This window comes from Cladophialophora psammophila, assembly GCF_000585535.1.
Source record: "Cladophialophora psammophila CBS 110553 chromosome Unknown aczJe-supercont1.29, whole genome shotgun sequence".
Lineage (NCBI taxonomy): Eukaryota > Fungi > Ascomycota > Eurotiomycetes > Chaetothyriales > Herpotrichiellaceae > Cladophialophora > Cladophialophora psammophila.
Genome location: NW_006912950.1, coordinates 198,624 through 220,841, shown reverse-complemented (window position 1 = coordinate 220,841; position 22,218 = coordinate 198,624). Strand labels below are relative to the sequence as shown.

The 22,218-nt window shown below is 51.5% G+C and overlaps 10 protein-coding genes across 10 annotated transcripts; 5 read left to right on the top strand and 5 right to left on the bottom strand.

Annotated features, from left to right (window-relative positions):
* Positions 1-235: 235 nt before the first annotated feature.
* A1O5_11886 (uncharacterized protein) lies at positions 236-2,041 on the bottom strand (the record flags this gene model as incomplete). Its single annotated transcript, XM_007752455.1, has 4 exons — positions 236-832; positions 892-1,205; positions 1,259-1,867; positions 1,942-2,041. The coding sequence occupies 4 exons, from the start codon at positions 2,039-2,041 to the stop codon at positions 236-238; spliced, it is 1,620 nt and encodes a 539-aa protein (XP_007750645.1).
* Positions 2,042-2,655: 614 nt separating this feature from the next.
* A1O5_11885 (uncharacterized protein) lies at positions 2,656-3,438 on the top strand (the record flags this gene model as incomplete). The annotated part of the gene is made up of 3 exons (XM_007752454.1): positions 2,656-2,698; positions 2,755-2,999; positions 3,049-3,438. 3 exons carry the CDS (start codon positions 2,656-2,658, stop codon positions 3,436-3,438), a joined length of 678 nt encoding a protein of 225 aa, XP_007750644.1.
* A 2,215-nt stretch (positions 3,439-5,653) lies between these two features.
* Positions 5,654-6,283, bottom strand: A1O5_11884 (uncharacterized protein; the record flags this gene model as incomplete). Its single annotated transcript, XM_007752453.1, has 1 exon — positions 5,654-6,283. The coding sequence occupies one exon, from the start codon at positions 6,281-6,283 to the stop codon at positions 5,654-5,656; it is 630 nt and encodes a 209-aa protein (XP_007750643.1).
* A 1,067-nt stretch (positions 6,284-7,350) lies between these two features.
* On the top strand, positions 7,351-7,623 carry A1O5_11883 (uncharacterized protein; the record flags this gene model as incomplete). Its single annotated transcript, XM_007752452.1, has 1 exon — positions 7,351-7,623. Exon 1 carries the CDS (start codon positions 7,384-7,386, stop codon positions 7,621-7,623), a length of 240 nt encoding a protein of 79 aa, XP_007750642.1. The 5' UTR covers positions 7,351-7,383.
* Positions 7,624-8,397: 774 nt separating this feature from the next.
* Positions 8,398-9,957, bottom strand: A1O5_11881 (membrane dipeptidase; the record flags this gene model as incomplete). The annotated part of the gene is made up of 1 exon (XM_007752451.1): positions 8,398-9,957. The coding sequence occupies one exon, from the start codon at positions 9,955-9,957 to the stop codon at positions 8,398-8,400; it is 1,560 nt and encodes a 519-aa protein (XP_007750641.1).
* Positions 9,958-10,349: 392 nt separating this feature from the next.
* A1O5_11880 (uncharacterized protein) lies at positions 10,350-11,657 on the bottom strand (the record flags this gene model as incomplete). The annotated part of the gene is made up of 1 exon (XM_007752450.1): positions 10,350-11,657. One exon carries the CDS (start codon positions 11,655-11,657, stop codon positions 10,350-10,352), a length of 1,308 nt encoding a protein of 435 aa, XP_007750640.1.
* A 1,145-nt stretch (positions 11,658-12,802) lies between these two features.
* A1O5_11879 (uncharacterized protein) lies at positions 12,803-14,795 on the top strand (the record flags this gene model as incomplete). The annotated part of the gene is made up of 3 exons (XM_007752449.1): positions 12,803-13,279; positions 13,334-13,562; positions 13,615-14,795. 3 exons carry the CDS (start codon positions 12,803-12,805, stop codon positions 14,793-14,795), a joined length of 1,887 nt encoding a protein of 628 aa, XP_007750639.1.
* Positions 14,796-15,524: 729 nt separating this feature from the next.
* On the top strand, positions 15,525-17,102 carry A1O5_11878 (uncharacterized protein; the record flags this gene model as incomplete). Its single annotated transcript, XM_007752448.1, has 1 exon — positions 15,525-17,102. The coding sequence occupies one exon, from the start codon at positions 15,525-15,527 to the stop codon at positions 17,100-17,102; it is 1,578 nt and encodes a 525-aa protein (XP_007750638.1).
* Positions 17,103-18,041: 939 nt separating this feature from the next.
* Positions 18,042-18,731, top strand: A1O5_11877 (uncharacterized protein; the record flags this gene model as incomplete). Its single annotated transcript, XM_007752447.1, has 1 exon — positions 18,042-18,731. One exon carries the CDS (start codon positions 18,042-18,044, stop codon positions 18,729-18,731), a length of 690 nt encoding a protein of 229 aa, XP_007750637.1.
* Positions 18,732-20,230: 1,499 nt separating this feature from the next.
* A1O5_11876 (3-deoxy-7-phosphoheptulonate synthase) lies at positions 20,231-21,729 on the bottom strand (the record flags this gene model as incomplete). Its single annotated transcript, XM_007752446.1, has 4 exons — positions 20,231-20,433; positions 20,568-21,470; positions 21,585-21,642; positions 21,724-21,729. The coding sequence occupies 4 exons, from the start codon at positions 21,727-21,729 to the stop codon at positions 20,231-20,233; spliced, it is 1,170 nt and encodes a 389-aa protein (XP_007750636.1).
* Positions 21,730-22,218: the final 489 nt, after the last annotated feature.

Genomic DNA, 22,218 nt, shown 5'->3' with positions numbered 1-22,218 from the left:
ACAGCGGCCTCCAGAGGACTTGTTGGTCAGACATGGTTTATGGTCTCAAAAATTCCAGCCTTTCACATACATGAATGTGTTGAAACAAACGGATCCCAGTTTCTCTCTACAAATCGGATACAACCTGGCAATGGGTACATGTGTAACTGTTCCACAGCTAGGTCCCAACTCGGTCGATGTAAAGGCACTTGGAGGATGTTCAGCTGCTCCACGCTCTTTCGACTAGTCTACTGTATCACAGCTTTGCCGTCTCCTTCTTTGCCTGCTCCGCCAGAACCCGGCGGAGCACCTTCCCAGCATTGCTCTTCGGAATCGCATCGACAAATCTGATTCCGCCTCTCAATCGCTTGTGCGGCGCCACCTTCGGGTGCAGCCAGTCACAGATTTCCTTCTCCAGCTCTGGTCTACTTGTGTACCCCTTCGCTGGCACAATGTAGGCTCTGGGGAGTTCAGTCGCTCGCTCCGAACTGTATACCCCGATCACAGCGACGTCGTTAACGGCAGGATGCGCCAACAACAGACCCTCTAGCTGCGCAGGGGCGACCTGATACCCGTTGTACTTTATAAGCTCCTTGACGCGGTCGGTGATGTAGATGTTGTGGTTTTTGTCGACGTATCCAACATCGCCAGTACGATACCAGCCGTCGGGAGTGATGGAATCTGCGGTCGCCTTTGGATTGTTATAGTATCCTTTGCAGATGTTGGGGCCTTTAATCCAAATCTCTCCAGTCTCACCCAGAGGCACTTCTTTGCCATCGTCCATGCATTTGAGAGAGATGGAAGGGAGGAGAGTTCCGGCCGAGCCAACAGTCTTTTGCCATGCATCCCAGGACTGTTGGTAAATATGTTAACAAACGTGTTGACACAAGACTAAACTGGATCCCCACATACCTGCGAAGCCACACCTGGGGATGCCTCTGACAAGCCATACCCTTGTTTGATTGGAACATTCAGACGCTTGTAGACCATCTCTACTAGATCATTCGTCAAAGGTGCTGCAGATGAGTGCATCATGCGTAACGAGCTCAGATTGTATTTCGCGATGAGTGGATGCTTTGCGAGCAGCAGGACAACCGGTGGGACGACATATGCCATTGTGATATTTTCGTGTTGAATGATGCGACAGAATGGCTCCAACTCGAATCTTTGCATGATATAGACTCTTATTCCTCGATAGATTGGGTTGAGAAGGAGGACTGCGAGACCTGAAGGAGAGTGTTTAGGATATTCCAAGCTCAGCGATGCAGCGCGAACATACCATATATGTGGTATAGGGGAAGGAATCCAATAGTCCTATCCCTACTCCAGTGTGTTCGATTCACATCCATCACGATTCCTTGCAGGAGATTTGTCACAATGTTCTCGTGTGTCAGCATGACCCCCTTTGGCAGTCCTGTAGTGCCTGAAGAGTACACCAAGAAAGCTAGATCCTCCTTTGGGTCAATGGAAGTCTTCTCCGTCTCGGTCAAGGAGCCCTGTATGTCCGAAAAATGTTGGAATCGGCCTTTGGGGTCTCGAGGGCCCGCCAGAATGATTCGGTCGAGGGGTAATCCAACAAGTAATGCAGCTTCACGAGCGACTTCGAGGCATGCAACATGGGTTGTCAATGCCTTGGCTTGAGACGACTTCAATTGTGACACCAGTTCGCCGACAGTGTAGAGGTTGTTTAAAGGGCACGCGATGCCACCAGCCCAAAGAGCGCCAAAAGTTACAGGCGCGATCTCTGCGCAATTGGGGGTGAAGACAGCCATTACATCGCCCTTCCGCCAGTTCCAGTGTCTTTGGATGCCCTGTCCAAATCGCCGAGCAGTATCCCGAACATCTCGCAGCGTGTGCTGCTTCTGTGCAGCGACATCGACGTATACGACTGCCAGGAGTGTGAGCAGGATGAATGAGGTATACAAGCGGCACGGTCTGAGCCAATTCTCAGGGGGCAATTACCATGGTCCTCGGAGAATTCGCGATCAGTCCGATCAAAGAGGAATGTCCAAACGTCAACCGGCGGGATAGAGACGGGTGGATAGGCGGATTCGATAGGCATTGCAATAGGCCGTGAATGGAAGACTTCAGATTTTGCCTGTGGCTGTTGCTTCAGCCGCCGTCCATGGATGGGATATGTAGTGCTTTAGGGTGAGCTGTCCATGCGGGTAGTGATGCCAGGAATAGTATGGCCGTCATCGCACGTGGAGCAAGGGCCGCCATTTCGATCAAACGGCGTCTTCAAAAGATTAGAAAAGACTTGCGCGCGTACGAGGCAGACCGAAGTGTGAAAAGGAGACCAAAGAATGCCGGACACGCAGAGGCAGCTAGGTATGTAGGGTACCTAGCAGGGGGAAATCGAATATATATTTATGATTAGTCGTTGTGACGCGCTGGGGAACCTCGGCTTTCCGGCATCGCTGTCTGTGCTTCTTACACGACCTCAGCTTAAATCAGCCCTTCATCTGTTGTGCTTTGTGACATGTACTTGTCATAAATAATCATCGCGATATAATCGAGATAGAGGACGGGCAACCTCGCATCCGTGTCATCTAGAAGGCCTGCAACGAGCCAATCAGCCCAGGTCGAAGGGCATCGTTGGAAAGCTTGGATCGACTTCTTCCCATTTGAAAATCCAGTCTGAGCGGCCGATATTTCGGGACGAAGCTTGCAAAGATGCGTCCAGAAGGGGGAAAGCTGACCATATATGTGGATTGTGGTATGTCTATCATACATCCACTGGAGATCTGTGCGAAACTCACCTCGTCTCTCCAGTATCCCCATACTCCTTGTTTGGGTTTACCAACATCATCCGCTACCGGCCATTCCTAAATGCATACGGTGTATCTGTGGAAATAATACCTTTCTTCTTAGGCGCAGCTCGTGATGGCGTTGGCAATCCCTTCACTCCAACACCCAAGGCCAAAGAGGCCTTTGCAAAGCAAGACTCCGAATTGACTGGGGAGTTACTCGGGCTGAAGGTCGTCCGACCGAAGGAATTTCCTATCTTGTCTCTTTTCGTGAGTGTCCCGGTCGCTAGGATTCAATTAAGATTGACATCTTGTATAGCCGGTTCGTGTCGCGACATGGGTCAAAGACCACTACCCGCCAGAGAAGTTTGAAGCGACGTTTCCAGCTTTCAGCACGGCGTATTGGAGTAAAGGCATCAACATCGCGACACCGGAGGGAATTATCAAAGCGCTGGAAGGCATCTTTCCCGAAGAGGAAATCAAGGAAATTATGAAGAAGGCTGTGACTCCAGAGAACAAACAGAGGGTAATTGACTTGACCATGGGCGCCGGTGCATTTGGAGCCCCGTGGATTGTTGCCGTGAACTCGGAAGGGCAACGGAGAGCCTGGTTCGGGAATGACCGGTGGGATCAAGTCTTCTACCACCTCGCAGTCCCTTTTACGCCGGTGAGGATCATTCCACCTGAAGAAGCAAAGGCGAAGTTGTGAGTGCACGTCGTTTTTGGTAGCCTGGCGACCAAAAAACTGCTGCATGTGTTCCACGGACTCCTCAAGGCAGAGCATCTGGCGAGAGGCGGTGGAGTGTGATGGGGAGATTGGGATTGGTTGAGCAGCTATACTCGGGCAGCATGCAAGTAACGTCGGGAATGTAATCTATTCTGTGTCGTATGTCCCAACAGCTTCTGGCTTTTCAGCCTCGTAGCCTCGTCATGCCGAGATAGGCTCAAAGTCATTTCAAAGCTTGGCAGAAATAATGAAGGAACCTGCAGTCGGTCCGGGTCCCCCGACCTCTCATGCAATTTCTTGATCCTTCACTTCCACCGAGTATCTTTCTTGGAACAACTTTGTGTGGTTCGAAACACAACAATGCAGAGACGCGAAGGAACAAAAAGCCGACGCTGTCTTCAATGCATTGTTCGGAAGAAAAAGTGTGACTGCGCGACCCCAAAGTGCAGTCGCTGCAGCAGGTAATTTTGTACAACGAGGGGTTGACCGCGCTGTGCTGATCATAGAAAGAGTCGGATTGAAATGTAGCCTGGAGCAAAGCACCGAGGGTTCCAATACTCACAATGGTATCCAGCACTCTTCTGCCTCAGGCTGTCCTCAGCAGAATTCGATCGTGGGAGCGGCAAGAGGAGACACACCTGCTGTGTATCAGGACACTCCGTCACGGATTTATCCCGCTGGATTCCGTGGGTTTGGGAATACTGGCGACTTCTTGGACATTCTGCCCTCAACGGGTCATAACGTTGCTGGGGACGTCGAACCATATTTCCAGAGTTTCAATAAGTGGTTACCAGTGGTTGACGAAAGGTGTTTCTATCAACGCTACGATGATCCTACCAACCCCCCAGACCAGGCGTTCATGACTCTCCAGATAGCCTGCGTCCTCTTGTCAAGAATATCTCCACCGTTCACGGCTGCCGATCAACCACGGAGCAAAGAGTTGTACATGTTGATCAATCTGTCTGTTATCACGCTTGTCTCCAATGGAGGTTCAAGTCTCGAAGTGTTGCAGGCAAAGATTTTGCTTGCCTTGTACGAACATTTGACAGCAAATCATATTGCGGCAGTCGGCACAATCGCCTCAGCAGCTGCAGTCGCTAGGGGCCTCGATCTATTACAGTGGCAGTGTGATCCCAACCCAAGGGGAAGAGCTCTCGCCGATCAAGCATTAATTAAGGTCGCATGGTGTCTATACATTCTGGAACGGCGAGTTTTGAACAAGGTGTCGTGCTCATTATACTAATCCTTTACAGCATGATCAAATCCATTCATTATGCGGACCACTTGGCGGCATTCTCCCTTGCTTGTCCCCGGCCTTGCCCCAATGTTGCCCTACCAAACGAGAATGCAGAGTCCTCGACCGTGGGATTTGACCTAGGTACCGAATGCCACAAGCCATTTTGCCGCCGCCTTAAATCTCCGACTGCGGAGCCTGCCAAAGCTCCCCTGCCACTTTTCAGCAGGCTTTGCCAGGCCGCGTTTCTTCTCGAGTTATCTATAGACGTTTATGGCAATTTAGCGGCACATGGTACCGCCGCCCGTGAGGAGACGGTATCCAGCCTTGACAAGGCCATCAATATGCTTGCTTCTACTTTACTTCGAGACCAGGACCAGGGTTTTGATGTGAATTGCTCCGTTCTCGGTCTTTGTGTCAGGTCAGTACTCGACCCGTCAACTTGCTCGCAGAACCCTCGGTTGACTTGCATTCCAGTGCAACGATGATACTTCATGACTGGGATATCCAGCGAGTGTGCCTTCGTACACATTTAAATGCCGACCACCACCAAGCCAATCTGGTAATTGCAACTAGGATGGTGTTCGACAGAGTGAACATTGTCCCTTTTCTCCAGTATCGGTATTCCCAAGTTCTGTCTCTATGGGAGCTGCACTGCTTCTATTTTGCCGCGGAAATTTATTTGCGGCACGATCAAGTTAGACAAGCAGATCAGAAGGCGTGCAGGGCATTGCGGACGATAAAGCAAGAATTAGAAGGACATCAGGCCCACTGGGCGCTCGCAGGTATGTATGCATCATTGAAAACGACAACAATTCGTTCTAAAGCAAAGGGATTCTGTTTGCTAGGTCACCTACTATCCAAAGTGCGCTGGAGGCCGGACCATCTGGCCGACGCAACCTAAATATCGCAGATTGCTATTTGGGATTGTTGCAAATTGAAAAGTCCAGATCCTGATTGTGCTTAAGCTGATCCGGCCATGTTTAACAACTTCGTTGCCCCTTCCACAATATCCTCCCTCTTCTCCTCTTCCCAGAAGCGCAAAGTGTCTTCAGCAACTTTTCCCTTCATGGCCTCAAAGAGTGCCGCACTGGTATTGTTCTTGAGCTCGTCTCGACCGGGGAATTCAAGTTTGGGAGCAATATCCACAAGCTTCATGCCTATTCCGTCGCCCAGAACCTGGTGCAGGTGCAGGCTTGCGTGCCCACCACCAAAGATGCCGTAAGTCACGATCATCACGGGCTTGCCGGACCATGCGTGGTACAGGAAGTCAATCGCGTTCTTGAGCGCTCCGGGAATGCCTTGGTGATACTCGGGAGAAAGAACGATGTATGCATCGTACTTGGCGATTTCTTGGTTCCAGGCTTTGGTCGCAGGGTTCTCGAACAGGGTCAAGTTCTTCACCAATGCCGGCGTCACAGGCTCGTTGAAGCTGGCGAGGCCAAATTGGACGAGATCAACGATGGAGAATTGAGCATGCGCCATGCTCGGGTCGGATTGGATGATTTTGGAAAGCCAGCTTGCAACTTCGGGTCCGATTCTAGTTGGCCTGGTGGATCCAGTCAGGATAGCGACCTGGATAGGAGCTGACATTTTGGAGAGACGCGAGGGCCGGCAAGAGTGTCTGCTTTAACTGTGAGAGGGGCGGGAAATGATCTGGAAGAGGAGTGAATGTTTTTATACTTCATTGATTGTCCGGTTGGACCCAAGGAGAATACCGAGTGACGAGCATATCACGGCAACTGCAAAGTCGGCTGCACGGTCGGCCACAGCCAGAGTCTGTCTGACTGCAAAGTCGGCTGCAGAGTCGGTTCCAAGGACGCACTGCGATCCAGAATGCTCAGAGCATTGCTGATGATGAGGTCTTGCCCATTCTACGTCGCTATACCATAAAGGTGTTGATTACACTTTTCTGAGCGATAGGATTATGGGTGGATGAGACAGAGTTGGACAGAGGCAAATATTCCCATAAATACTTTTGGTCTGACAGGGCTACAATTCTAAGCCAGATTGGCCAGACAACGGAGGATGGAGTCTTTAGTACGAGCTGCTCAACCCCTAAACACCGCCACTTGGTCATGTTCGATCCTATCCTTGATTGATGTCGCCAGTCACTATATACCCCTTTAGTATCGTTATCTAAAGGCACCTCAGCTACAGTATTTGAATTGAAATGCCTCCCAACTTGTGCAAAGGAGGCCTAGTGAGCCCAGGGAGCCCTAGTACCCAGCCTTGGCAGAGCGGCTCCTGCAGGTACAGCTGCGGCAAAAATTGAACAATGTCCCCGCATCACCCAACCTATTTCTGCATCCCTTGTAAACAAACACCACCACTACTAACGTACCTCTTCAGCTTGCCGCTATGGATCCTAATGCAATGACTAATGATCCAAATCCATTGGGACCGCAGCCCAATTTCATTACTCTCACCGACGGTATTCAAGCTACAGCAAATGAAGTCAAAAAACTTCAAAATCTTCCCGCCGTCAGAGATGGCGATGGCATCATACTGCGATCTATAACCTCGGCCAACGACTTGACGTACGACTCAACACTCTCGAAACTCGTCTCAATCAACGACTTAATCAGTTTGAGATTAAGCTTGACATAGTTCAGACGTAGATAAGAGCTAAGTATACGTCGCTATTAATAAATTTAGTTTTATTTTCGTCGGAGATCAACAATTTAGGTCGGATGCAGAATTCGTACCTTTCAACCCTAAGCTCTTTCACCACACCACTCGTCAATATTTCGACCGCTATTGAAGTTCCGGGTTTCCCTGCTACGTCAAGACACATTACTCGGATGGAGGAGGCCGAATTGGATGCCGTTCTACAAGGGTTGGGTGTAGCACCTACTATAAACAGCGTGGCGGCCAAGAGAAGACAACTGCGTGGCTTCATTGGTCTGGCAGAACTCCCAGAAAGTGCATAAATGGAACCTGCACTGATGTACCCAGGAGACCGGCACCAGCAATGAGATAGGCTCATTCATTTCCATTCTGCGTCTAATGTCGATAGGGCCGGGATATATGTCTCCGCAGGCAGCATGACTGAGTTCCCTGAACAACTCAGAAAACCAGGTGAAGGCAGCGAAGCCACCACATCCACCACGACCCGAACCAGGATTACACGAATCGCTACCGGGTCCAGCAGACACATCCATCGATTCAAGGGACAAGAAGTATTTGGAGGACGCTGTCGACCAATCCTCGTCGACACGTGACGGGCCTCTCACTCATCACTCATGCTGACTCACCTTCTTCGATTTCCCATTTTCCAAATCCGCCACACCAACATGTTTATCAGTTACATTTTCACAGAATTGTCAAGCAATTCAGAAAGCCCTTCCAGTCTCTGGTAGTTCAGTGGTAGAATACCGGCTTGTCACGCCGGTGGCCGAGGTTGTAAGTTGTTGAATATCAACTCACAGGAGCGGGAAACTGATATGTGTAAAGCAATTCCTCGCCAGAGAGTCTAATTCTTTTGTTCCCGCTCTGAGTCCTCCGTACAGGGTTCGAAATGACCATGTGCCTACATCACCTCTAGTTGCCTTTTTTTTTTTGGTGCTTGGTGTCTTTCATGGGCTCTTTTGTGAGCGTGTACATTTTGCGTCGGGGCCTGATTTCATAAGCGTGGCATTTCTCATTTCTATTCTCGTCAACCTGATAAGAGCAACCGAGCCTTACGCCCAGTAAGCTCGGCAAGGCTACCAGCCGCTCACTTCGTCCTCGCCCTCCAGAGTTTGCCGTTGCAATCTCTTTGCAACCTCGTCCACAGCCTTCCACACTTGAATGAGATTTCCCCCTGCAACCTTTGCGGCATCCGCATCACTAACGCCCAGCCGCAACAGCTCGGCAATCAGATCAGGATATCGATCCACCCCCTCCAGCCCCTTGGGAGTTAGCTCGCCCATCCCGTCAAAATCGCTGCCCAAGCCGACATAATCATACCCAATCTTCTCGCCCACATATATGATATGTCTCGCCACCTGATGCAAGGTGTTGTTTTTCTCGTAAAACTTCGGCAACACACTCTCGTTTGCGGGGGGCAAGCATGAGATGAATCCGGGACTGAAATTGATCATCACTATGGATTTTGTCTCCTTGACCAGGTCGAGAATATCGTCGTGGACGTTTCTGGGGTGTGGACATAACGCGAACGCTGAAGAATGAGAGAATATGACTGGCGCCGCCGAGGTCTTGTTGCTCAACACGGCTTTCTGTGTCCAATATGAAGTATGAGAGATGTCAACGAGCATCCCCAGTCGGTTCATCTCGCGGATCACGTCACGGCCCGCCGAGGTCAATCCACCGCGATGGTAAGGAGCTACTCTTGTCCCATTCTGAGATGAAATTAACGCCGCATCCGCAAAAGCATTGTGGCAATTCCAGGTAAGTGTCGCCGCTCTCACGCCCAAGGCATAATACAACCGCAACGTGGAAAGAGGCGCCGACTGGGGAATCTGATGTAGGCCTTCGATGCTTATTGGAGAAATCAGGCGCCTTGAGGTGTGGAAATTTGCCAATGCAACGTCAAGCGGCGAAGTCGCAGAGGTGAAGTTACCGGTATACACGCCCTGCAACCGACGGATCAAATCGATCTGGGACAAAGTGTGCGACACAGCGGTGGCATACTGCTTATCCGAAAAGTCCTCGCTAGCATTATCCGGACATACCACGAACGCGCTCCAAAATGCGCCGCCCACTCGACCTTTCCGCAGTCGCGGCAGGTCGACGTTCAGCTCCATGTTTCCGTTTTCAAACTTGTCCCGAAACGCCTTGGTATGCAGTTTATTCTTGTATGCGCCGCGGATGAAGATCGCCAGGTCATTGTGACCGTCAATCAAGGGGGTGCGGCCGAGGATGGCCAACGCCCGTTCTTCGACCGTTCGACGGGGTTCGGGCACGGGCACGGGCACGGGCACGGGTCTTGGTGTAGGGACAGGTTCTCGGCCTGTTGCGTCGTGGCTGAGGAAGGTCATCACGAGGCCGAAGAAGACCACGACGAAGAAAATCGACGCGACCTTGTTCAGTGCCGATTTGGCGGATTCAAACGAGAAAGATTGGGCATCCGCGTCCTCCTCTCCGCCGCCTTTGTCGCCCTCCACAGGCTGGATTTCTCCGTTCCACTGCTTCGGAGACCCTCCATGACCTTCCGGAGGTTGTATGCCCTCATAACCCCTGTATTTGGAGAAGCCATAGCCTTGGATCTCTGGGGCAGGCTCGTTCTGGGGCAGTAGAGGGTCGAGCTCGAACTTGGAAGACATTGGCGCTCGAGGCGAACCACCAAGGGTTAGGTTTAGCGGGGGAAGGACGGAATGCAGGACAAGACAAGAGAGAGTGAGATATTCTGCAAGGTTTCTCCTTCATCTACATCTCTACCTCGAAACTAAGAATAGACCTCGGCGTCCCATGATAGAGATGGTCAGCTGCGATAATAGCTTTTGTTTGAGAGAGTGTTCCTCCACAATCTGGGAGGCGATAACGACATCGGCGACGCAATAAAATTAATCCGAGATCGAGCCCAAGGACCCGGCTCGACTGCTACGGAGTACAATGTTACTATTACTTGTATATTCTAGCTGAAATGATACCACAGCCCAGCTTTATGAGAGATCTAGGTCAATATTCCTTTGGTTGTATCTCCACACCTCCAAGTCTATTTCTGTCTCAGGCCAGCCATGTCCAACAGCCTGTAGTCATAAACGGGTGTTTGCCAGTCGTCCTGCAACAGACCATACGTTTCAGTAGCATCGCTCTTCGGCTTGCGCGGATTGATTGCCCAGTATGCAAAATCGGCGCCGCACTCTCTCAAATACCTCATGAGATTCCTCCAATAGTGGTAGTCTCGTCGTGATGGCGAATTGGGAGCCCCTATCTCACCAACCCAAACAGGAGCGGTATCAGTCTGACGGAGGTACGCCCAGTTCTTGTCCATGTCATCAGCGAAAGACTTGTAGGTTCGGTACCAGTACGGCACCAGGGATCCCCATCCCGACCATCCATACACATGAGACGAATATACCAACTTGTTCCCATGTGTCAGACGAACAGGCCGATGCAGGGCACCTCTGATATCATTGGCAGACTGAACACCCTCCACGATCATTAACCACTTCGGTTGAAGACGGTGCAGGCGTTCTGCTGCGTGTTCGGCGGCAGTCGCCCACGAGTCCCACATGAACCTGCCTGCAAAACCACGAACTTCATTACGCAGATCCGTACCGACGACCAGCGGATCGTTGATATGAGGCTTCATCACCGTTATGAGATCTTGAATCCAATCCTCCTCGGTCTGTCGAACTGGGCATAAAGGCCCGAGGCCACTGTTTGACCATCCCATGTCACAGGGAAAGCCATCACAGCACCATCTCGCCTGGGTGATATGATTGTTGATGATGACGGCCAGGCCGGTCTCGGTCAGGGTGCGAACAACCGCAGCATAGACGTCCAATGCTCGAAAGCCAATGAGGTCTTGGTTTGCGGTCAGAAATTCGGGGTCGATAATCGGATTCTTGCGAACAATCTCGTCGGCATATGGTAGTCGGACGCTGTTGAATCCTAGCTCACGGATGATGCGGGCGATCTTGGTTCGATTCTGGACATCTAAGCCGCCGGGGACCATATATATGTCACTGGCTCCGTACCAGTTCACAGAGACAAGTTTGAAGCGCTTGCCATCTTTGTCGACGATGTCGCGGCCTCGAGTGCTGAGTGGAGGACTGAAAAGGCGATCGTGGGGATCATAGAGGACGGTGACATTGCCTTTGATCAATTCGGCATCAGGATACAGCGACAAATTGGCGGGGATACTTCCTCTTCGCGAAAGTATCCGCACCATGAGCCAGAGGCCGGCGAAGGTGACGAGGATCAAGATCAGTGGCGTTCTGAAAAGCTTCCGCAGATTGCGCCTGTGCCTGTGCTTGCCCCCGCTTGTTAGCAGGGCGTAGTTGTGACCACGGCGCATTGGCCAAGTTGACCAGGCCATTTCCAACGCCGGCCAAATTGTATCTCAGATGGCCCAGGATCTGGATCTGGATCTGGATCTGGATCTCGAACAATTGCGCCTGCTGGCAGAAGGCACATTGTCCACAGCCTGTTGCCTGTTGCCCGTTGTCCCTTTGCCCATTTTGAGAGCCAAGCACAATCAGCCGCGTTCTTCCGGCCATCTGGCTGCAATCATTGGCTGCCTGCAAGCGTCCCACAACCTTGTGCTGACTGTGGCATTGTCAAAAGCAATCGAGGGCGATATGGCTATATTTGAATGCCTTGTGCCTTGGATGTCTTTTTCACACTCTTCCCCCCCCCTTGCACCTAGCCCGACACTAGAACCACAACATGCTGAAAATCCCTGAAATGCCCGAGCTCGCGTTGTCTCCGTCTGGAAAAGGTTTGCAAAATTGCTTGACTGGAGCGACCGGCTAACGATGCACGTGGAGGGCAGTGGCCGTTCAGCACGGCTTTGATTGGTGGAACCAAAACGACACACGCAAGATGGGTGCCAGAGGTTCAGATGACTGGTTCATTGCCCAGGGAGGTACGTTTGACGGTACGTAAGCTCATGGTGCATGGGGCTTGTTGGTACCCACGAGCCTCGTTGTTTGGTATACGCGATATCCCCAACTGGCTCCTGGTGCTCATTGCCCTCCCCAATGCAGATCACCTGGACTCACCGTTGCTGGCGCTAACATCATAACAATAGCCAAGTGGGCAAATAGATGAATGGATCAACGCTCGCTGTAAACCTGAGGCGGCGGGGTTTGCCCTCGCGTCCAGTGGTGATTGAGTGCGACTGTTGTCATGCTGCCAGCCAGGGTCTTCTTCGTGCGGAAACAAGAAGCGTGTGACAAGAGAGCGAGAAGTAGCCATCAATGGTGCGGAAGGGGGCCGTAAAGAGGGAAGAGGGAAGAGGGAAGGAAGAATGGCTGTTGGGCTTTGAATGTCCCAGTCCTTTTCCTAGCTCGAACTCTCTTCACAGTCTTAACAGCGGCACCTAGTCTCTACATACCTCGTCGTCACCTGCTGCACCCTCTCTCCTTTCACCGTCCTCTTCCTCTACTTCGCAGCAAGCTCGAGACAACTGCTGCGCATCACCCAGCACAGACCACGAGGATGGGCTTTCTCAGATGGTCGCTTCGTTGCATCCCTGGCTTGTCAGTCTTTGGCCTACTGATCCTGCTCGAGTCCGCTCTGAAGATCGTCGAGACAGAATGGCTCAGCTTCTTCTATCCTCCATTCCTCAAACAGATCGCGAGTCCTGTCGTCGCCCAGACTGTTTTTATTTCTTACTCGGTCTTTCTGCATATCCTTGCCCTCCTCTTTCCTCTGAGACTATGCGCCTCAGCCTACTCTGCAGCCCGGGATATCAAAGCAGCCCATCGGCCGTCGAAGCTCACTCCTAGTGACACTCTCCAGTGCGATGTTTTCCGATACGATCCCCGGGAACTCCACTCCCAGCAAGATACGACCAAGGGATCGGGAACCGTGACGATGGCAGTGGTCTTGCCCAGCTACAAGGAGGACATTGAGATACTCGAGACTTCACTGAGAGTGCTCGCTAGCCACACTCTGGCCAAATCATCATATGATGTAAAGCACAGTCCCTCAAGAAACTTGGCGGACCGACCACTGATAGAAATACAGATCTTCTTGGCCATGGAGGAGCGAGATCCAAACGGAGTCACTGTGGCTCAGAACTTGATCCAGCTATTCGCCGGCAAGTTTCGAGAGATGCAATACACTGTCCACCCTACGGGTCTGCCTGGCGAAGCCCCCGGAAAGAGTAGCAATGTGAGTTGGGCAGCGAGGCAGATCGAGCGAAAATATCTGAATGATCTCGACTGGTCAAGCGTGCTCGTAACGGTGATGGACAGTTCGTGATTTGCAAAACTGCAAAGAGGAAAAACACACTGACACGTTTTCAGGCGACACCCACCTGCTCAGTCAATATTTCGAGACCGTCCTCGCCCATCACCTCCGCAGCCGCAGAGACCAAGAGTTGACCGACATGACCCTGTACATGCCCCCCATCGTCTTTGATCGCAATGCGCACTTGGTCCCTCCAATGGTGCGCATCGCCGATCTGATGTGGTGCGGTGCTGGGCTCTCATGTTTCACCAGCAAATCAACCGGGTCGACCGTCGCAATCCCTACCGCAGTCTACACCCTCCCCCTTCCTCTTGTTTGCCTGGCCGGTGGCTGGGACACTGGGTCAGAAGCTATCGGCGAAGACATGCACATGATGTTGAAGTGCTATTTTGCGGCAAACGGCCGCATGAAGATAAAATCGATTCCGAGTCCGGCAAGCCAGTGCAATGTCACGACTGGAAAAGCGGGCATCCGCGGCTGGCTGGCTAACCATTCTGCCCGGTACGCGCAAGGTCTTCGACATATGTGGGGATGTCTCGACACTGGATATGCTGTTCGGCAATGGTGCAAGATAGGCGCAGAGCCAAATCTTCATGATCAATCTATTCTATCTAGCGAAATCAGCTCTTCCAATTCTGAACGACCAAATCGTCCTCGCCATGTTGAGATCTGCCTGAAACTCAGCCAGCATGCCCTTCACGGCCCCAGTCTTCGAAGATTTACCTGGCGAAATCTCATCTTGTTCAGTCGACTGTTTGAAGCGCACTTCTTGCCGATTCATTTGTTCCTTGTTCTGCTCGCCTCGGCCATCTACACCGCGCTCCCATATCCGATCACCTCGTGTCAACTTTTGACAGCTGCAATGGACCTCACCTCAGCTCTGCGAGGGATCAGTTTCGCCCTGATGACGATATACTTCGTTATTTTTTATGAAGGATACCACAGTGCTTGCATTGAGGCCAGGGAAAGGGAGATGAGGAGAGCCGGCCTGTATGAAGAGTTGGCTGATGAGTTTTCTTACCGCAGAAGGCTCTCCCTCATCACCCTGGCCGACTACGTGCTGTTCCCTATTGCGGGCACAGTATTTGGAAGCGTGCCTCTGCTCCAGGCGGTATTGTCGCATTTCTGGACAGAGAAGCTTGTCTATCTGGTGAGCGCAAAGCCAGTCAAGACAATTACCAAGAATCTTATCGGTGTCACGGTCACTGAGCGAGGCGCAGAGGTGATAGACGTCTGAGTGTAAATGCCGGGTAGGAGGTATCCATTCAATGAACATAGCACGGCGCGAGACATGGGAGTCTCTCAGCGTTATGGCATGTGTAGACTTTGATAGAGTACGGGAGTACTAGAAGCCCCAGATAGCCACGTGGATAGGTAATCATAATACCAGAACAAGTCATTGATTGATACGGCAACGGCAACGGCGACGGCAACGGCAACACGAGCAGCACACGAGATGAACTCTCCGTCACGTGTACGACGATTGATGTAGCCGACACCAAGGGGCAGGCGACTTGACGCACATCTCTGTGATTTCGCATCCAATCCAGCCTTTTATCTATTTCGCACTTGTTCCCTCAACGTCGCATTCCCACCAGAATTGGCAGAGTCGATTGGACACCTCGTGGACCAGGTGTGTAAGTGGTCTCCCAGTTGCTGATCCTTCTGAGCCCATCATTTCAGCATCACCAGCTGAGCATCAGCATCCGGGAGCATCGCGTTGAATGTGAGGCGAAACGCGTCTCGGGTGATGGCGTAGCATTGCAAAAAGAGCCGAGCCCAAACCGCCCCTGTCCAAAAAACCCCGGATCCACCTGCGTCTTGCTCACCACCATTATTTGTTCCATGCAACCGCCTTACATCTCGGTCCGAGTTGGGAGACTTCATTGTCAATTGAGTCGCTCTTCCCTTCTTCGATTTTCTGCCTCTGGATTCACCTGCTAATCTTGTTATGGAATCCACAGCCATGTCAACCAACTCTGGAAACAGCGGAGTCAAGAACCTTCGGGCTATGTTCGAGAACAAAGCCAGCGATCAATCCACATCCCCTCCGAGTCGAGGCCGGTCTCCAAACCCGTCGGAAATATCCAACCACAGCAGACCCGTCAGTAAAGTCCGTGCAAGCTTCGTTGCCGTTGAAAGACCCAGTGAGAACGGAGGCGCACCCCTGATAGGCATTCGAAGGGCCAGTGAAGTGAGCAGCATGGGGGAGATCAAAGAGAACGTTATTGAGGACACGGAGAGTACAGAGAAGTCGCCTGCCGCGGCCGACACTATGAAGAAGGACGATGCAAAATCGGCTCCACAAACGGCACGATCTGCAAATGATGGTATAGATGAAGGTGGATTGGGCAATATTCTCAAGGGATCTGCTTTTGTTGAACAGACCCCTTCCAAGCTGTCTCCCGAGGCAGCAAATCTCACTGAGGCAATTGCATCTGGTCGAATACAAGAGAAGATTCCTCGGCCGCTATCAAAATCAGGGAATGAGTCGAACGCAGCAGATATGGTCAAGAAAATGCAGGTCACAGATGGAACCATGCCAGGACCACCCCCGACCACCACCCTCCAGACTACCCAGGATGCGCAACCAATCAAGCCGCCGCCTACAAGGCAACCGATCAATATCAAACCTATTCCTAAATCCCCCACTGTGACAAGGCCTTCTCCTCGAACCCCAACGTCACCAAAGCTTCATATCAAAGGGGGAGCTGCAAAAATCAAGGGCGTGATGGATTCGGCAAAAGAAGCACAAAAAGCCAGAGAAGCAGCACGAATAGGTGCCGAGAAAAAGGAAAAGACACAACCCTCTGCAGCAAAGATAGATACGAGTGCAAAATCGAGAGCTGGGCCAGAAAACCTCAAGAAGGAGCAGACACCTATATCCCCAAAGGTTGTCAGATCGCCGAACACAGTCAAAACGAAGCCGCCTACCGTACCCGGGAAACTCCCCGCTGCGGCTACTGCCACTACAGCCTCAACAGCTGCCAAACACGACGCACCGCATTCACCGACCGAGCCAGATCGCAAATCTGTTGTGAAGAAACCGTCCACATTGTCGACACGACAACCTCGAGCTAGTAGCTCGGCCAGCACATTTTCATTGGTGAAGAAGGCATCTCGTACGTCACTGACAAACGGTCACGACAGACCAAAATCTCGAGTTAGCACCAGTAGACCAGACGAAGGTTTCCTGGCTAGAATGATGAGACCTACTGCAAGCAGTGCACAGAAAGTCCACGAAAAAGTGCAGGTCAATAGTCCGCCGAAGCACAAAACGGCGGCCCCAACCAAAATCAGACAGTCTGCTAAGGAGAAGACACCGACAAAAGCACGTGTTGACACACCAACCAAGGCCGAAGAAGAGAACAAGGAGAACTATCCCGATCTTGATGCGAATGCTCTAATCGACGTAGCACAGCCTTCACCGCTAGAAGTTGTCAAGGAGGATCCCATGAATGGCAATGCCGAAAAGGAGCCACTTGCTCCTGAGCCAACCGAGCTGGCACAGCAGGTCAATGGTGAAGCTGGCGAGCAGGATTGAAGGGAACAGTCCATTTTGGTCGAATTCATTTCAAATACCCCAGTTTCATTTGTGATACTTCACTTATCAGCGATTTAGCGATTTCTGGTATTGGCAGCAATTCTGCTTTTCTCTGCTGGCATTCGAATGTGATTCATTGATATTGCATCCCATCTTCCGCCTCGAAGTTCGTTGGTTCTTGAAAATTTGCATCCCACAGGTACAGGATGCAACGACACTAACGGTCACGCTGAAGATGGACAGGCTGGAAGGTCGTGTAAGTGTTCTCGGTTTCCCAACTTCTCCCCACCCAGTTTGGCTCTGACCTAGAGGAATCGAGTACAGCAGGCAACCCGGAGGTGGAAGCGGCGCTTTTCTCATCGACCTAAACCATCATATGTTCTTGATCCCATCTGTTGGGACAATTTCGAAGCTGATGGCAAGCCAAAGCGGCACTTTTGGGCCATGGGTGTTGCGAGCCTTTGTATGTGTCCGAAACGGGTATAGCGCCATTGCCTTATTGATATACACATCCGGCCTCACATTCGCCCAATCTGACCTATTTAAGTCAACTTCGGTTCTAGCCTGGTCGCCTTTCTTCTTATTCAAGACGAGATCGAGTCTAGCTGGAGCTTGGCATCCTGAGTTCTTTGCATTGCGGCTTTGATGGCCTGCACTTTTGTACTTCTTATTCACCTCTCTTTGCGGACTACCTCCGGTGTATTCCCTTTCTCTTGCACGATCCTTCTCCTGAGTCCGTCCTGCTTCAGTGCTTTCCAATGTCTGTTGTTCTTTATTTCGGATGCTTCAAAGAGTTGTTTGGACGGTCCTAGCATATTATAAGGTGCGCGCATCGATTCGCAACTAATCTAATCTCCAATACAAACCACAACCCCCGAAATTCTGAAACACGTTCAACAAAAGACCTGCCGCAAAGCGACCACACCAATCTATAGTGACATGAAGGTCACAGCAGCCACAGGGGCAACCATCCTAGCCTTTATTTTGGCTCAGGCCGGCGCCCTCCCCTCCCTCCAAGCCAGCGATGGTGCTGTCGCTGGAAGCCAAGTTCTCCCAGCTAATGTTCCCGTTTACTATTCCGAAAATGCGGACATTGAGAAGCGCGACTCGCAAGGCCAAAACCACGGTCAACATGGCGGCCAACATGGCGGCAAAGACCATGGCGAACACAAGTGGAAAGGCATGGGCCAGGGAAAGGGCAAAGGCCAACACGGACCCATGCCCGACGACGATGAGTCTGTCGATCTGACCCCCTTATTCGATCATCCCGACCCAGAAGTCCAAGAAATTGTCCGCCGTGCCATTAAGGCGCCCAAATTCCACTGGTGGGAGCAGCAGGGTAACGGTGGCAAGTTCATGAACGTCGTGGTAGGAAATCCGGACGTTCGCCCGCTCGCAAATGTCAAAGAGCAGGATTTGAATCCTAAGGAATTTAAGAAGCGAGACCCCGAGGCCGCTACCAATGCCGATGTCAACGACGACTCTCAGCATGCTCAAGACAAGTGGATGGGCAACAAACACGATGATATGCAAGGGAAACATCCAGAGGGTAATGGAGGAAATTCCCAATGGAAACAATGGAGACAGAATCGAGGGCATGGTCCTATGTCCGATGGCGATGAGGAATAGACCTGTTAGGGATTCAGCAGGGAAGAGTGAAAATTGCTGGCGACTGACTAGACACACGCGACTCTCTCACCTTAGCAAAAGCTTAACGGCCCGGTCGACGACTTGGAAAACGAATGCTGGACGTCCTTTCCTAGGTCGATAGACGATCCAACAGCCCTTTCCTCAAGTCTCGAACTCTATCACAGCAGCCAGAAGGACTTTTCCTCTTGAGACCTTGGAGGCTCGTTTCGTTTATCAGTTACGAAGCTATATCCTTCATCAACAGCGCAATTCAGTTCACTTTCAAGCAGCCCTTTCCAACTCAGCACCAAAGATCGTATTGTGGCGAACAGCCTGCTACATAATACGGCCTCTTATTTTTGAGGATCACAATCTCAACCATTCCATCCTTTATCCGATCCCGCCATTGTCTTACCGCCCTTTCACTTCTTTGCCGCACGTCTACTCCCGCCATGGTCTATACCACGTCCTATGCTACTTTGATGGCAGTCTAGCGGAGCGGGACGAGACGATGGAACATTCACTCATTTGCCGAGCGGCTATGTTTTCGTCTTCCTCTACGCTTGGGCAACGTTAGATGAAGCCGACGAACTTCATACCACAATGGCGCCTTCATGGTCCCCTGCTCCGTTTCTAACCTTCTCCATTTCACGCCCTGGCGCGGAAAAGCCGAAAGAGACGGTGGCAAGGCGCGCGAGAGCTCCACTGGTAGTTTCGTCCTCTTGGACGACGGATATACCGAACTCTCAGCTTACAAATGACGAAAAACAGCCCCTCTCATGCACATTTTATTAACCCTGATCTCTAATTTTACAATGTCCGCCAAATTCTCTTCTACCCGCGAGAGCCCCCAGTTGGAGCGGCCTGTGATGGTGAAAAACCAGGCACACAGAGATAGATCTATCCAACTTGGATCTTTGGACGGTGTTCCTTGTTTGAAACAATGGATGTTATTCCATCATATCGGATCTTGTTTCTTGTGCGAACATGGATGAAGGCTATAGACCTACGCAGCTGGAGATAATGATACGATTCCCCATTCACATACACGCCTTTTCCTAGAAGGTTGTTGTTCTCCCAGCAAAGGGTGAAAATCCATCATCATTCCACTATCCATGCAATTCCATCCATGCACCAAGAAATAATCATTGATATGTCGCCAACTTTTTCGTTGATCCCGATCAATCCCTTTTGTAAGCTTCTACCCGGCGGCGGCGGCCTGCCTAGCGGCCTGCCTATCCGTTTTGTCTCGATCCATGTGGTAAGAATCGTCCGAGTTATTCATGCTTTTTACTCCCAGGACCTTGCTCGCCTCCCTCGCCTCCTCCTCCCCTACCTCCATTTCCATATTGTTGACAAAGTATCACGACAGGTCACAGCCCTGTGCCCACTCAAAGGGCCTTGGGTGTGCTGCCTCTTCTCCTTTCCCCACTGCTCCCATTCCTTGCGGTCTCACTCCCATTCGCAAGGTCTTCGGGTTGCATGCTGGATGTACACGGTTAAGCATGGCCATTCTCGCCATTCTGCGCTACGTGCGCGGTTCCGTTGACTACCTTCCTCCCCAGCAACTCTCTCCGCCTTTTGACTGCGTCCGCAAGCGACTCCAGCACGACCTCGGTGTCTTCCCACCCTATGCATGCGTCGGTGACGGAGACACCGTATTTCAGCCCCGACTTGCCTTCCGGGGGCACCTTTTGGTTGCCTAGACAAAGAAGAATGAAAGTCAGCCTAGGTATAAACCTCCACGGCGAAGGGTGGAGACAGTCACGCAGCGGGAAGAGAAAGTAATCCCCTCTTGTAAGTGTTCGTCGGGGGCAGACAGGAACCGGTGCTCACCTTCATTGATATGGCTCTCGATCATGACCCCCATAATTCCCTCCTCTCCTGAAGCAATCTGGTCTGCCAGGACCTTTGCAACTTTGGGCTGGTTCTTGTGCTGCTTCTCACTGTTCCCATGACTGCAATCCACCATGACTCGCTCCCTCAAGCCTTTTTTCCGTAACATCTCTTTCGCTTTCTTTATTGACTCGGCATCGTAGTTCGTTCCTGTAGTGCCGCCCCGTAGAATGACAAAGCAATCTTCGTTGCCCACCGTGCCGACAATCGCCACAACACCAGGTTTGGTCACCGAGAGGAAGTGATGAGGATGTTTCACCGCGCCGATCGCATCGATCGCCACACCGAGAGTGCCATCCGTGCCGTTCTTGAAGCCCACGGGGAAACTCAGACCAGATGCAAGTTCTCTATGCAACTGACTCTCCGTCGTCCTGGCGCCCACGGCTCCGATAGAGAGTAGATCGGCCAGGAACTGGGGAGAAATAGTATCCAGCATCTCACTCGCAATCGGCATCCCTTTCGACGTCAAGTCCACAAACAACTGCCTCGACAATCTCAATCCTTTATTTATCAGGAAACTGCCGTCAATCTCGGGGTCGTTAATCAATCCCTTCCACCCCACCGTCGTCCGCGGTTTCTCCAAGTAGGACCTCATCACAACAACTAGTTCGTCTTTGTATTTCTCCTTCATCTTGAGTAGGCGATCGCAATATTCGAGCGCGGAGACTGGGTCATGGATGCTACAAGGGCCGATTATCACAAGGAGACGACGCAGGGGATCCATGTCTTGGACGACGGATTCGCAGTCGGCACGGCCTTGAAGGACCGTGGATTTGCTAGAAGGGGTCTGGGGAATCTCATGCTGAAGGAGGTCCGGAGGTGTGAGGGGGTTGTAGCCTCTAACTGCAGTGCCTCACAGCCGTGGGTCAGTCAAACTGGAGTTCCTCATCATGTCAAGGATTCGATGACAAAGTGTAGGCAAGAGTGAAAATGAAGGAAGCATCGATGGATACTCACTTCGCCAATCTTCGGAAGACTCCTTGTTCCCAACGTTTGGGTTGGTGATATAGTAGGACTGAAGAAGCGATCAGATGAGTCAGTCTCTTTTGCGCGAAGCCTCTGTGGATCGATGCTCTAGGGAAGGCAAGGTACTTACAGGCATGGTCTGGAAGCGAATGCAATGGATTCAGGAAGAGATGTGTATACCGAGTAGAACGAAGGGACACTTCTGACCGCAATTCAAGAGCTAGTCAAGTTAAGATAGTTGTGCAACGAAAAGAAGCAAACTGCAGAGGCGGTCTCAAGAAAAAGTCTCGTGGAGAGATCGAGGGGCGAGGACCTCCAAGGGCCTCGAACTTTTCCTGTGCCTTGCATGACGCATGTCAAAGTCGCCGATTGGACGAATTAACTCCACGAGGCTGACGCTCCCCTTCCCCCTCCAGCCTTGCCAGTCGCAACAATCATCTACGAGTACGAGGTACTGGACGACAGAAGAGGCCCTCGTGTTGTATAATACTAACTGTCTGCTCATACAAGAGTCATTCAGAGGTAACCTTGCCTCATTCGCTTTGCGTGTGTGTTTGACCCTTCTAACAATATAGTTCGTTTGTCTGTCGTGCTCTATGTTTCTCGTGTCATGCAATCTCGGGGT